The sequence below is a fragment of the Diceros bicornis genome, chromosome 13 (assembly GCF_020826845.1).
Source record: "Diceros bicornis minor isolate mBicDic1 chromosome 13, mDicBic1.mat.cur, whole genome shotgun sequence".
In the NCBI taxonomy this organism is placed as follows: Eukaryota; Metazoa; Chordata; class Mammalia; order Perissodactyla; family Rhinocerotidae; genus Diceros; species Diceros bicornis.
Genome location: NC_080752.1, coordinates 22,969,278 through 22,982,872, shown reverse-complemented (window position 1 = coordinate 22,982,872; position 13,595 = coordinate 22,969,278). Strand labels below are relative to the sequence as shown.

Here is a 13,595-nt window from a genome sequence, read left to right as displayed (position 1 = left end):
ACGCCACTCAGAAACAGCATGTGGTGACATGTGAAATCAAGAGCACTAACAAAGGCCCTATGCATTTTAGGGACCAGAGTCGACTGAGGAAATGATCAGAAACGTGCACGAAGATTTAAGCACAAACATAGTCACCCCATGTGATTTAAGATGCAAAAGAAAAATACATATTTATATATATGTATGTTATGTGTGAATAAATAAGTAAAACAAACAAAAGGATTACACGCAGGCCAGTGAGCATCCCCTTTGACCTGCCAAATCTCTGAGAAACTGACTCCACACCCAGCATTCCGAATCTGAGGAGATGAACTTACAGGACAACGGGTCTGAGCCACCACGTGACACGCTCTGCCCTCCCTGCAGGCAGAAGTGTCAGCCAGTGTAACCACTTCGGAAACAGCTGAGTGTGATCTGTGTGCCCTCTGGCCCGCCATTTCACTCCCGGCTCGTGCTCCAGACACACGTGCACAGGTGTGTGCCAGGAACACTCTGCACTCTTGCTCAAAGGTGCCCACACGGGAAGCCCGAATGTCACCAACACGAGCAGGGGACAGGCTGGTGTGCTCACACGGCAAGGAGGCTAGCAAACTAGAGCGACAGCAGACGGGCGTCACTGCCCGGGGCCCTGACAGCTGCTCTGGGACACAGGTCCAGACACGAGGGAGACGTGCTGGACGGCGTCCCCGGAAGGGCACAGCGAGAGAGGAATGGGCAGAGTGCATTTCTTAGCTTGCGTGGGAATGGAGCAAGTGGCAGCCGCTGTACACTGGCTTTCCGAACTGTTACACGCTGCCGTGTTGAGGCTTCCGTGAAGCACCTGTAGGTAAGATGCTCCCTGAAGCGTCACTTGTAATAACGAAACTACAGCACATGCCCTAGATGTTAAATAAACTCCAGAACCCTCGGTGTCACAGAACACTCGAAAATGCTATGTGGCTGTACACGTGCACACATGCACGTGCAGACGCAGAGGCATGCATGCACAGAAAGCCCATCAACCACAGGCAATGGTGGCCCCGGATCCTGCAAAGCAACCGTAGAAGAGCTGTTTCTGAGACAGCAGGGATCTGAACACGGGCTGGATACAGGCTGGCATGAAAAAATTTTTGTTAATTTTGTTAGGTACATTAACGGCACTGTGGTTATGACTTCTCACAATCCTGTATCTGCTAGATATTGAAATACTTAAATATGAAATAAAATGATGCCTGGGATTTGCTTTAAAAAAAAAATTACAGCCCCTTACAAAAAAAAGGAGGGAAGAGTTAGATGAAATAAAGTAAGATGTTGGTAACTGCTGAACTGGGTACATGAGCTGCATTAACTAGTCTCTCTATTTCGGCGTAAGCTTGAAATTTCCCCTAACGCTACATTTTTATAAGTCCACAGACATGTCAGGATGACACTAAAAGAAGAGCGCTCCTTGCTTGTCCTGTCAGAGGATGGGTGCGGGGGAACGTACGCCATGCATGCCACTGGGGAGTGACAGGCAAGAACTCAGCGTGGCCCCACCTTTCATGGACAGCTTCCTGGCTCTCTGCTCCACACTTCTGTCAAGGTTTAAGCGGCAACAGCAGGGCGAGCACCAAGCTGCTGCAACCCCTCACAGAGCCCCCAGCGCTGCCCACACCCCTCCCCATCCTTCCAGCCCGCTGACACCGGACCACAGAGCCACGCCCGCCAAGGTCCCAGAGGTCTGAGGCCATGGGGACAACAGGCCACTGTGAGGGCACGCTGCTGGGTCTGGGCCGTCATCCTCAGCCCCCAGGGATCACAGAAGGAACCAAGACATGAGCCCCTGCCACAGAGACTCCTGAGAAGAAACCAATCCACCAAAGAAATCACAACCCAGAGATAAACGTTTAAGTGAGAAAATAACCTAACTACACGAGCGGCGTCAAGCTCCATCAGGTAATTGAATCTGGGGAGGGCACTACAAACTACAGAGGACTCCCCAATAACACGAGACCACCTCTACAGCAGCAACAGGAAAATCAGAGGAAATTCTCCCCTAAACAGCAGGAGATTCCAACAGAAAGAACAGTTTGTGCCAACCACGCAGACAGAACGCGCCCGACAGCAAAGACTGGACACCAGGGCGGCCCAGGCCACGCCACGCAGGGGTGACGGCACTCTGGGTCGGGGGAGGGAGGAGGGAAGACTTCCTTCTGCGTGGTCAGGAAGGAGCTCCGACATTCACAATTCCTCCGGGCCTTCAGCAGGCATCGGGGACCACGGTGTGCCCCGCAGGAACCCTGGAGGACAGGATGAGAGGTCCCTCACCACGTGGCTCCCCAGGGCTGGGCTCTGTGGCCGCCAGTCCTCTGAGGTCCCACCAGTCAAGACCCTTCCCCACCTCCATTCTGGTCTCAGCACGTTTCCCTGGCACTGCCAGAGGCTGGTTGACCGTGTTCCCATCCAGAGCCCAAGAGCAGCGCCAGCCCCAGCGCCGGGTCACAGAGAACAGCTTAACTCACGGGGCCACACTGAGGCGACACACAGGCTTACCGTGTTTTCACAGTTTAAAGAGTTTTATAAATTGAGACAAAATCGACTAGGGTCAGGCAAGCTGGGCGACACTTATTGCATACAAAGATGTTAAAAAAAAATCACAGTTTTGATAGTTCTGCAAAAAAAACTTAGCAAATTTACAACAAAACTGTCAAGTAATTAAGGCAAGGCACTTCACACATGAACTTAAACTGCTAATTAAAATCCCCTCGCTTAATTGACTACATTTGCATATCATTCAACTTGGGAGCATAATTTTTTTAATGGTTTGGGCAACACGCTTGTAACACCAAGAAGTGGGGAGGCAGCAGGTGAGGTGGAGCCAGCAGCACCACGCACTAGCCCAGGCCCCCAGCCACAGTGGAGAGGAGGGGAGACGCCAGCACGGAGACCCCACCATGGCCCGGGCTGGTGATGGCACCTCCCTGCTGCTCAGCACCTCTGCCTCGACCTCCCCAGCAATGAGTGCACATGGGACATGCACTCATGGGACGTGTGCACTCATCGTTTCTCCAGGGAGAGGGCCCCCAGCTTCCCGAGAAGTGCCGCCCAACTGCCCCCCGTCTGTCCTGGCTCCTCCACGCGCTCGTCAAGCGCCGGCCCTGCTGTTCGAGATGCACTCACCCTACTGGTAGCGATGGGTCAAAATCCTGACAACCATGCTCACCCTCCACAAACAAGCACGAGACCAGCCAGCACAAAGGGCCTTGCTCTGTGGCTGGGGACAGGGGGCCACAAGGTGGGAACTATGAGGCTGGGAGCACCACCCTTGGGGAGGGGAGCTCCCTGTGCTCAGGGGCCCAACCAGTGCCCAGACACAGGAGAGGGCAGGCACCAACCTCACCAAGGTAGGCAGGCCACGGTCGACCAGGGCTGCTCGGGGCCAGGCTGTGCACCGTGAGGCCCAGGCAGGTGAGCAGGCCACAACGTTTCAGGACATGTTACTTTCAGCGCAGAGTCTACATAAAGACTCTGCAACCCTTGTCCACTGAATTGGCACTTTCCCCACAGTTGGACCCGCATGAGGCACCCCAGCCCCACACAAAGCAAGAAGGGTCTACAGGGGCAACAGCCACTTCTTGCTCTAATGGTTTAAGTGTAGCAGTGCACTGACATGAAAGGAGAACGGTGGGCAAACAGAAGCCCACGTCCACAGGGATGGGCAGACGGCGCGAAGTGGTGCCCCAACAGCTGCAGCTCTGTGGAACCACGAGGGCCAAGGGGAGAACCACAAGCACCATAAGCAAGAGGGCCACGAGAACCACAAGCACCACGAGAACCACAAGCGCCACCACGAACAGGAGGACCACAAGCCCTACCACAAGCAGGAGGGCCACAAGAACCACAGGCTCCATCACAAGCAGGAGGGCCACAAGTGCCACAAAAACCACAAGCACCATTCGCAAAAGTGGCTCCACAGCAAACTCCACCTCTGCAGACAGTGAGATGGTGAGAAGGTCAGGTCTGAGAAACAAGCACACACGACGTGGGGAGGAGACCACGGCCTGGCACCAGCTCTCCCAGTCACTGCCACTTTTGATGTGGACGCCTCACCCGCCAGCCAGGTCTGAGCCGCAAACCAGCGCCACAAGGCTGGAATCATGAGAGGAAAGCTGAGGTGCCAGCGCACAGGCATGGAACGTGCATGAGAAACTGGCGATGCTCCCTAGGGAAACGGAGATGTTGGCCCCAGGAAAGCGCAGCCACTCACAGGCCCCATAACAGGTTCTCACAGGTCACCCAGACAGGACTCACCTCCGGCCTCACTGGGCCCGGTTCCCTGCTGGCTGCTGGTGCTGGGCGTGGCTGTGCTCGCCTACAGGATGTGCTCCAGTATTGGGGGTTGTGTCCTGCACATGAGGCAGGACAGACCCTCAGCCCTCCCGGGAATGCACTCCCTCTTCCAACAAGCTGTGTGGCCCAGGAGAGACCCCCACCAGGCTGAGAAGAGTGCAGTACAGAGGAGAACATGCTGCCAGGCCCAGGCTCCAGGCAGGGCCCCAGACACCAAGACACAACCAGACGGCTCCTGTGATGATGCGGCCAACAGCTCCTCCGGAGCAGAGGGAGGCCTGGACGGGCACACAGGACAACCTGACACCTGGTGGGTGCCCCCAGGACACGTCCACCACCCCCACCCATATTCTTAATGTGCTTCTGGCATGCTCAGCCCAGCTCCTTTGTACCACCACACCACAGGGGTTTGGACCTAGGGGCTAGGGGGGCACGGCTGAGCTGCCATCGTGTGATCGCCACCGCACACATGGCTCAGGGGTTGAGTTAGGAGGAGAAGGGCCACGCCAGAGCCCCACTGGTGCCCTGGGCCCTCAGATCACCTGTGCTCCAAAGCATCCACACCTTTGCTAATAACCCTCAGGGCAGAAGGAACCCGATTAGGGTGCCGATCAGCGCCAGCTTCCCTCCCCGCAGCAGCCCCGGGAGTGGCCCGCCGCCACGTTTCTCTGCAGCAAGCAGCACAGTGGGCCCTGCAGGAAGCTATCTTCAACAAGAGGTATGTCTTTCAAAGTACCCAGCCAATGTCCCAGTGGAAGCCAAGTCAGGGCGTGGCGAGGCTTCTTTCGTTGGGCCAGAGGTGGGGGGTGCCATTGCTCAACAAGCAGCAGCAAAGTGTCCAGCAAGGAACCAGGCTTGAAGCACCCCCACACAGATCTGAGCAAGCCACCTTCTTCCAATGTAGCACAGAGGAGGACGAGTGACACCCCAAGGACGTCTCAACTTCACTCCCAAGAAAGTTTCTCAATCTTTCCTTTTCTAGCCAACAAGAGCAGAGCTGCCAATAAACCTTGACAATTAGTGATTTCATGCCTCCAATGAGTCATTCAATGAGTATTTATTCCGGGCCCGGAACTGCAGACCCAGCCATGACCAAGCCCCCCGCCCCCACAAGGCTGACAACACAACCACAATCACACAACCCCCAGGGCTGGCCGCAACAAGGGCTCCCCGGAGAACCAAGACCGAAGGGCAGGCTCGATGGCTGCAGGCCATGTGGCCCAGAGAGAATCATGCCGAGACTTCCTAAATTACTATCTGTAGCTGCAAAATCAAGAAGTCACAGCATTCTTTGAATCTTTGTAAGTCAAAACAGTAAAATCAGAGAAGACACAATGCCAAATACCAAGACAGAACTGCAGTTGTCTCCTAGGCTCATGCCAAGACCCCTCTTGAAACCCCCCATCTGTTACCACCCACACAAAAGCCACGAGGATTATCCAAACCGACAGGAATTTCAAGCAAAGGCCAGAGCAGCGCACAGGACACACACCACAGGTGAAAGGCGCCACGTCACTGGCGAGCCCGTGGACTGCCAGCGGGCTGCCTCCCCCCAGCAGGTGTCCTGGCCACTCTGGTCCTTCCTCTAGATGTTGTTCTCATCCCCCACCATCTTATTTAAAATTCACACCCGAACCCAAGTCCTTCGTGTTAGTAAATAAGTAGACGCAAACAATTGCGAGCCCCAGAGCTGGAGGACTCCCAGGAGCCCTCATCTCCCAGGCTTTGTGACCAGCAAAGCCACCCCACCTCGCCTGGCCACTCCAGCAATGCTGCCTGGAGAAACAGTAAGTCTAGTGCGACAAAACGGGCTCACCGGCTGTCCTCAGCGCTCTGAGAACAGGTCTCTTCTAGAACCGTCCTCTATTCACAGAAAAGCTGCCTAAGAGCTGTTGTTCACTCTCCTGCCCGCCCTGGGAATGCGCTAGGTGCTTCCAGAGCACAAGCCACACCTAGTCTACCTGGGGGGCCCCAGCTCCAAGAGCGAGAGATCAGGCAGAAGGCTGGGGGACCTGAGCAGTGCACCTGCAGGCAGCACAGTGGCCACACGGCCCCCACAGCCCACTCCACTCCCACAGACATCGTTTGTGGCTCTAACCCAACACCAACCAAAACCTGCTTCAGACCACGGGTGGCCACAGCAGGGAAGAGCCGCACGTGGCCCCACATTCCCAGGAAATGACCTCCTGTCCCTTCTCTGCAACTCTGATCAGCCCCCCACACCTGAGCCGATTAATAAACCAAACACCCACGGGCAGGAGGCAGGCAGAGAACGCTGGGCACGGTCTCCAGGCTGCACTGTGCTCCATCCTCACCCACCCCAGCCGGCTGCCAGTGGCCGCCCAGCAGGAGGGATGGGCCCTTAGGAAGAAGGAAAGCGCCCTCCTCCTCCTTCCGCTCTCACAGATATTAAGGGAAATAATTCAGCCTCTGTATTTTGACTCAAAACAAAGAAACTTTTTAAAAACATTTCAGTTGAAACTTGCCTAATGCTTCCAGTGGAGAAATCCTCCCTGACTTTCGCAATCCTTAGAAAGAGACACACTACTGCTGCTTGTGTAACAGTCTCCAGGCCACGGAGAGTCCGGCCACCGGCCATGGACACCTCCCGCCAGACAGCCAGGGCACAGGGCCCCGGAAGCACTGCCTCCCCAGGCCCTCCCTGCGCCCAGCGGGCAGGCCAGGGGTGCGGGGCAGCGCTCAGCTCAGCCAGGGCGGGACTCGGGCACCCTCCCCCAGACTTCCTCCTGCCCCTGTCCCGTCTGCCCTCACCCGACATCTCAGACACACATTACACAAACCGGCTGCAGGGAAGGTTGAGAAACCGAGACGCCTCGAGTCCATGACCCTACCCTCAAAGCCCCATGCTGACTGAGGGACCCTGCAAGGGCAGCAGGGACAGAAATGAGGACCACTCAATGACCCTGCTGCCCTCAAGTGAGAGGCTGGCACTAGGGAAACCCCAGAGGTGAGGGGCCCATCCCAGCTCCAAAGGAAGGTCCTGGAAACTAGCAAGATGGCGGACAGATGGATAGACGAACAGATGGACCACACTTGGAAAACACCTAAACATGGCTGTGCTCACTCCAGACAGACGGAAGGCAGCTAGGCGGCCTCCCGCACCCTCCCCGCTCTCGCATAGCCAACAACGGGCGCAGGGCAGAAACCAAGGCCTTGCTTGAGCTGCTGTTTCCCCCATTTGAGAAGAGCTCCCCAACCCCCGACCTTCGCTCTGGGGCCAGACTGACTGGAGCCCAGACCGACTCACACACCCTATCCTCCTGCATGGGGGGCTGGGGCCTGTGTAGGACCCTTGCCTCGGAGCATCACTAGAGATGGCACCCCGCCCTTCTCAGCCAAGCATCTGGAGCCAGAAGATCACCACGGAGTCCCCCGAAAACCCAGAGCAAAACAAGCAGCAAAGGGACAGCTGACCCTCTAGATCTCTGCTCAGACCTGACAGCACTGGGGTGAGCACAGCTGCTCCATTAAAGACAAGGTCTTGGAAGAAGTGCGGTCACAGTCCATTCCAGCCTGATGGAACATTCCTGATGCCATTCCTTCTTGTGGTAATTTCAGCTCAAAAGAGCAAAATGCATCCCACTCAGAGAGAGTTCCTAGGCCAGGAGAATCCTCCTGGCCTCTGCAGCTAAAAGCCGAAGTCATTCCCCAAAAGAGACCTCAAGACTCAATGCTTCTCAACGCTGAGGGCCTGGCTGGGTTTCTGCTTTAAGAAAGCACTGCCCTCTGACCAAGGAAGTCATCAGATAACACAAGGAAAACCGTGTCAACGTTAGGAACTCTGAGAAATCAGTAGTGAACGCTCACGCAGCACACAGAGAGGCCATCAGCCCACAGGGCCCTAACACACATCAACCCACACGACAAGGGCAATCCTATGGAAAAGACGCCTCCAAGAACTGGGGTGTCTGAAGGACAAAGACACAATAAACTCACACAAGCCAGGCTCTTCAGGCTGGAGTCAGAAGACGCAGAACAAGCAGCAGCCCCCGGAAGCCTGTTTCTTGAGCACATGAACGTACACGAGTGTCAACCCTGCTCGGGCCCCAGGGAGGGAGAGCACCGCCCCGTCCTTTCCTGGCCTGCAAGGGAAGAACCTGGTCACCCAGAGAGGAGGCGTCCTGCGGGGCAAGGAGGGGTGCCCCAGGCAGCTGCCAAGCCTGTGGCACCAACGTCCCCCTCTATGACTGATGGCAATCTATGCTACTAAAAAATTAGTCCAATTTAGCCCCAATGTCATTAGACAAGCATGCGAGAGAGACATAGCCAACAGGGCAAAAGAAAAGAGGAGGACGACAGTGCGGGAGGCTCTGAGGTTCCATCTCCTCGCCACACGTTCCCAGCAGCAAGATGACATGTCCCCACCCCACCTGTGACACTCGACACCTAAACACGCTAGCGAAATAAAACATTATCAATTCCTACAGTTCCCATCTCATACATGCGAAAACCGAGGCACAGCGAGATTAACCGACTTGCTCAAGGTCACACAGCCAGTGAGGGACCGAGTGGGGATGTGGGAGCAGCCTCGTGGGGTTCCACAACCGGGCTGGCCCAGTGCAAGACACCCAAGGACAGCAGCCAGAGGGACCTAAGAAGTGGCTCCCCAGCATCCCTGCACTTTCTTTGGATCCTCATAACATTAGAGGACAGCACCGAGGAAGGCCGCCAGCCTGCACACAAGGACACGCCACCTTCACACGGTTTCCAGGCTCGAAGCTGGAGCCTCGGCCTGCACTCAATTCCACACTGGGACAACCACGGGAACCATGACCACCGTGTCCTGGCCACAAGCAAAGCAAGGAGAACAAAGACAGTCGGACATCAGGGCCAGCACGAAAATCACCGACCCCTCCCCACCACTGAGGTCAGAGAAGCGCTGACTGAGTCTGCCTGGCAGAAGACCTGCCGGACACCTCAGCCCCCCAACACCCAAACGCACTTCAGCTCACTTCACCTCACCAGAACCCAAGGCCCCAGGGCAGCCGTGTCCCCTCCAAAGAACAGTTCTAGCACGTTCTTTGTTCTTTCCTGTCCTCATCCTCGGTAGATCAAGAATATTAAAATAAGCTACAAAGGAAGTGAAGAAATCAAAACATATCCCACGAATAAGCTGTCAAGAAGCAGGTGGGAGGAGCAGGCGGAGACAGGCTGGGTGCTGGGGCAGCTCCTTCCAGAACTGGTCCCGCCAACTCTGAGGCTGAGACCCTGCTTCTCACGTGGTGCCACTGGCACGCAGACAGGCACGCACGCGCTGCGCTGGGCGGATTTACCGGGACCATGCCCCCCAGAACGCCCAACTGCACAGTCTCAGAGCCAGGCAGCAGGCAGAGCCCCGAGAACAGGACGAGGGAACGAGGCCAACAGGAAGGGTGCCCCGGAGGTGAAGGAGCCGGGAAGAGAGCAGGTAGGAGCTCACGGAGGCGGGGGCCTGGCGAGGTCCGGGGAGCACAGGAGCAGACGCCGGACGGTGCCAAGGCCTGGAAGGAGACACGCCGGACCTTGCGCCCAGCCCACCACAGTGAGGACAAGGCTGGACTGGCACTTGGGCCTGAAGACCCTAACCAGTTACAAGCAGCATGTCTTGCACATTACTTGGGAAATTTGCTTTCTATCAGTAAATGAGATTTCTGAGCACCACTGGGGAGAGTGTTGAAGGAGGAAGGGCAGCACTGACCATCTGTTGCAATGACCAGAGCAAAAGCGTACTCTATCCTCTTCTCTGTGACTGTGGCTCAGGGAACTGTCCTGGCTTCTCCCCAGGCAGTGCCTGAGCCCTCGAGCTCAGGCCAGGCCTTCCCTGAGCCTAAAGACACGCTCACCCAGAACCGCAGGGCCTGCTGCAAGGGAGCCTGGGCCCGGGTCTGCAGCTGTGACAAACAGCCAACCCCAGGAAGACCACAAATACACACGTGACCCAGACTCGGACACAAACACAGACAGACACACCCTCATAGACAAGACCCTCTGCTGTCCGCTCTGCAGGCAAATGACCTGCCACAGCCTCACCTCCCAGCTCATCCGCCGGGACCCACCACAATCCTGCACACGGGGCTCCCTCGGGCCACATACAGGCACCCCAAACAGAAAGGCCCCAGTTCACAGGGAGCGCCCATCAGGCCACCCACAGCCAACTCCCTATCTGAAATAAAGAGCCCAGCCAGCCTGCTGGGAATCTGCCTTTGGCCTTTGCCACCTGCATCCTCCCCCACCGCATGCTGCCCACTCAGACCATCCCTCCTGCCCAACCCCAACCACACAGTCTGCAGACAGCTGCCACCTGGGCGCTGGCCTAGCCAAGGGCAGAAACACCACGAGCACACGCACACGCTCACATGTGTGGCACCCCCTCCAAGCACAGGCGACAGGCCCCTTGTTCTCCAGCCCCTCCTCCGCTCCCAGAGACTCTGACACTCCACTGGAGGGGCGCCCAGAGAAAACCGGGCGGGAGCATCTATTCACAGATTTAGAAAAAAAAGTTTGATGCAATAGCTGAATTAATTAGGCCTCCCAAGAATAGCTAAACCAATGCAGCATTCTGTGTGTGCAATTTAATAAGCCTAGATATTTAAAATGAAAATCACAAATAGCTAGGAAGAGAGAAGATACTATGAAAAGTTGGTGAAGACCCCAGTGGATGGTTTTGGCACCTAGTGACCCAGGAGCTGCCCGGCCGATCACAGATCCTCCGTCTGGCAAACAACAGAGCCTCGGTCACGGCCCTCCCAGCCGCACCCTTCAGCGTTTCAGAGAGAAGAACAGAAGGAAACACGGCGTCCAAAACAAATCGCAAGCCGTCGGCTACTCCAACACTTGACCAGGCCCCAAGCCCAGTGCCAAGTGGCCCTCACCCCCGCACAAGGGACTCTGGGATGCACTTACTGGCAGGCCCACAGCGACGCACAGAGCTGGAGTCGCAGAGTCTCGGCCCCCTGCCACCTCAGCCTGGACACCTGGCTTCGTTTTTGAGTCTGTCTCCAAGAACCTCAAGGCACAAACAGGCCCCACCTCGCCAAGTTTTGTCTGCTGGAGACCATGGGCAAGCACCCCTCTGTCTGCAAGCCCAAGAACTTCGAGACGAGCACAGCGCCCTTCACCCCCACCCGGTCTGGACACCTCCTTAGGGCCCTGAGGAAGGCCTGAGGCTCCAGCCTGGGCCCAGTCGGAATCTAACTTCCCAGGACTCAGGGCAGAAGCACCCGAGGCCTGCCGTTCCTGGTTCATCTGGGTAATGGCTGTGGGCCTCAAGAAGGCTTCTCCACCCACCAGGCCTGGCCCCAGACCCCCAGGGCCCCTCACACTGGGCAAGCCAGTTTGTCCTAGGGGTCCACCAGAAGGTCCTTCCTTCCAGGCTACATGGCCATTGATAGCAACTAACACTACCCTAGATTTCCTTAAAACAAAACAAAACAAAACCCTACAACATCAGAGGAGGCAGAAGCGCAGGTCCTAGCCTGCTGAGACACAACCCCTAGCCCAGGAAGGCCCCCCACCCTTTCCCAGGGACTGGCCCCTCCTCGTGCCACCTCCCCAGCTTCCAGACCCTGGGGCCCAGCTCACCCAGCATCCCACCATTCCTGCAGCCAAGGCTGACAGAGACACTCACCCGGGGCACCCGCCGCTTGTACTTGTTGCCGTAGTCGAACTTCTCCTTCACGTCGTCCAGGCAGCGGCCGAGGCGCGCCTGCTCCTCCTTGCCCGTGTAGTCCTGGCTCAGAAGGATGTAGGCCCGCCAGTTGGCCGAGTCGAAGCCCCAGTGGCAGGTCCGGTTCTCGAGGGCCTTGTGCGAGTGCACCACGAACTTGTGCGGTGGGTACATGAGACGGCAGTCGAGGCACTGGATGCAGGCGGCGCTCGGGCTGCTGTAGAGCTCGGGCACCAGCAGCCCTTTGCACTTGCCGAAACACTCGTGATACACGCGCACGCTGCGCTCGCTGAGCTCCAGGCCCAGCGCCAGGCTGGCGGCCAGCTCCTTCTTGCAGGGCGGCGGATAGGCGCCGCCGTACAGCAGCGCGTTGCACAGGCGCTCGGCGTCCGTCTTGGTGATGAGCCCGCACGAGGGCGCCGAGAAAGGCAGGATGCCCATGACTTTGAGGATCTCCAGCTGGTCAGCCGTGCAGCGCGAGCAGTAGATGTGCAGCTCGTCGCAGACCGAGTTGATCTGTTGAAGCGAGAAGTCGCGCAGCACCGAGTTGAGGATCTGCGGCAGGCAGAGGCGCTTCTCGCCGCCCACCACGAAGCACGAGATGGTCTCCCCCTCCAGCACGGTCTCGCAGCGCTCGGTGGAGCGGTCGGACGGCATGAAAAAGGGCCCGGGCAGCACGGGCGGCGGTGGCTGGATGGCGGGCAGGTGCAGCACGGGCGGCGGCTCCGCAGCCGCGGGCACCGGCGCTGGCACCGCGGCCGCGCCCGCCTCTTTGGCGCTCTCCTTCTTGTAGGCCTCCTGCGCCCAGCGCGCCGAAAAGGCGGCCGGGCCGCCCAACGAACTCATGGAGCTCAGGTGGAACTGCTCCAGCGTCTTCTGCAGCCCCGGGTGCGGCTGGAAGCCGCCGCGGCCGCCCGCCGCCGCCTCCATGGTGCGCTCCTGCTCCCCGGGCCGCTCCCGCTCCCGCGCGCCCGGGCCCCCGCGGCCCCCACCGCCGCCCCGCGCGCCCCGGCGGCGGCCCCGGCCCCGGCCCCGGCCGCCCCCCGCCGCCGGCTCCCGGCCGATCACGGCCGCGGCCTCGGCCTCGCCCGGGGGCGCGAAGGGGAAGGCGGGCGGGGCAAAGGGGTCCCGCCGCTGGAGCCCGCCGGTGCCCGGGCCCGGCGCCACATCCACGCGCCCCGCGCCGCGCCCGCCGCCGCCCGGGCCCCCCGCGCGCCCCCCGCGCGCCCCCCGGGCCCTAGGCGCGGGGCATGCCCCAGCGCGCGCCGCCAACGCCAACGCCAACGCTCGCGGGCCCGGGGCTCGCGGGGGGCGCGCGGGCAGGTGCCGGCGCCGCGAGGCGCGAATCGCCGCGGCGGCCGAGGCCGAGGGGCCCGGGAGGAGCGGGGGCGCGGGCGCCGGGCCCGCCGGGCCGTCCTCGCGCGGCGCGCCGCCGCCGCCCCGCTCCTCCCACCGCGCGGCGCCCGCCCGGCTCGTCCCGGCGGCGCTGGCCGGCCGCGTCGCGCCCGCCGCCGGCCGCCCCGGCCCGGCCCGCGCCCACCCCGCCGCCCGCGCCGGCTCCGCGGCCCGCCCGCGCCCTCCCGCCCGTCCGCCCGCGCGCGCGGCTTCCGGGGCGGCGGGA

The 13,595-nt window shown here is 59.1% G+C and overlaps 1 protein-coding gene across 1 annotated transcript in view; it reads right to left on the bottom strand.

The window, feature by feature from the left end:
- Positions 1 to 12,981, bottom strand: part of SKI (SKI proto-oncogene) — a 77,933-nt gene extending 64,952 nt beyond the window's left edge. The window contains exon 1 of the mRNA XM_058552686.1: positions 11,936 to 12,981. Within this exon, the coding sequence (XP_058408669.1) occupies positions 11,936 to 12,904 (969 nt within the window). The 5' untranslated portion in view covers positions 12,905 to 12,981. The remainder of the gene's footprint in view (positions 1 to 11,935) is intronic.
- Between the last annotated feature and the right edge of the window lie 614 nt (positions 12,982 to 13,595).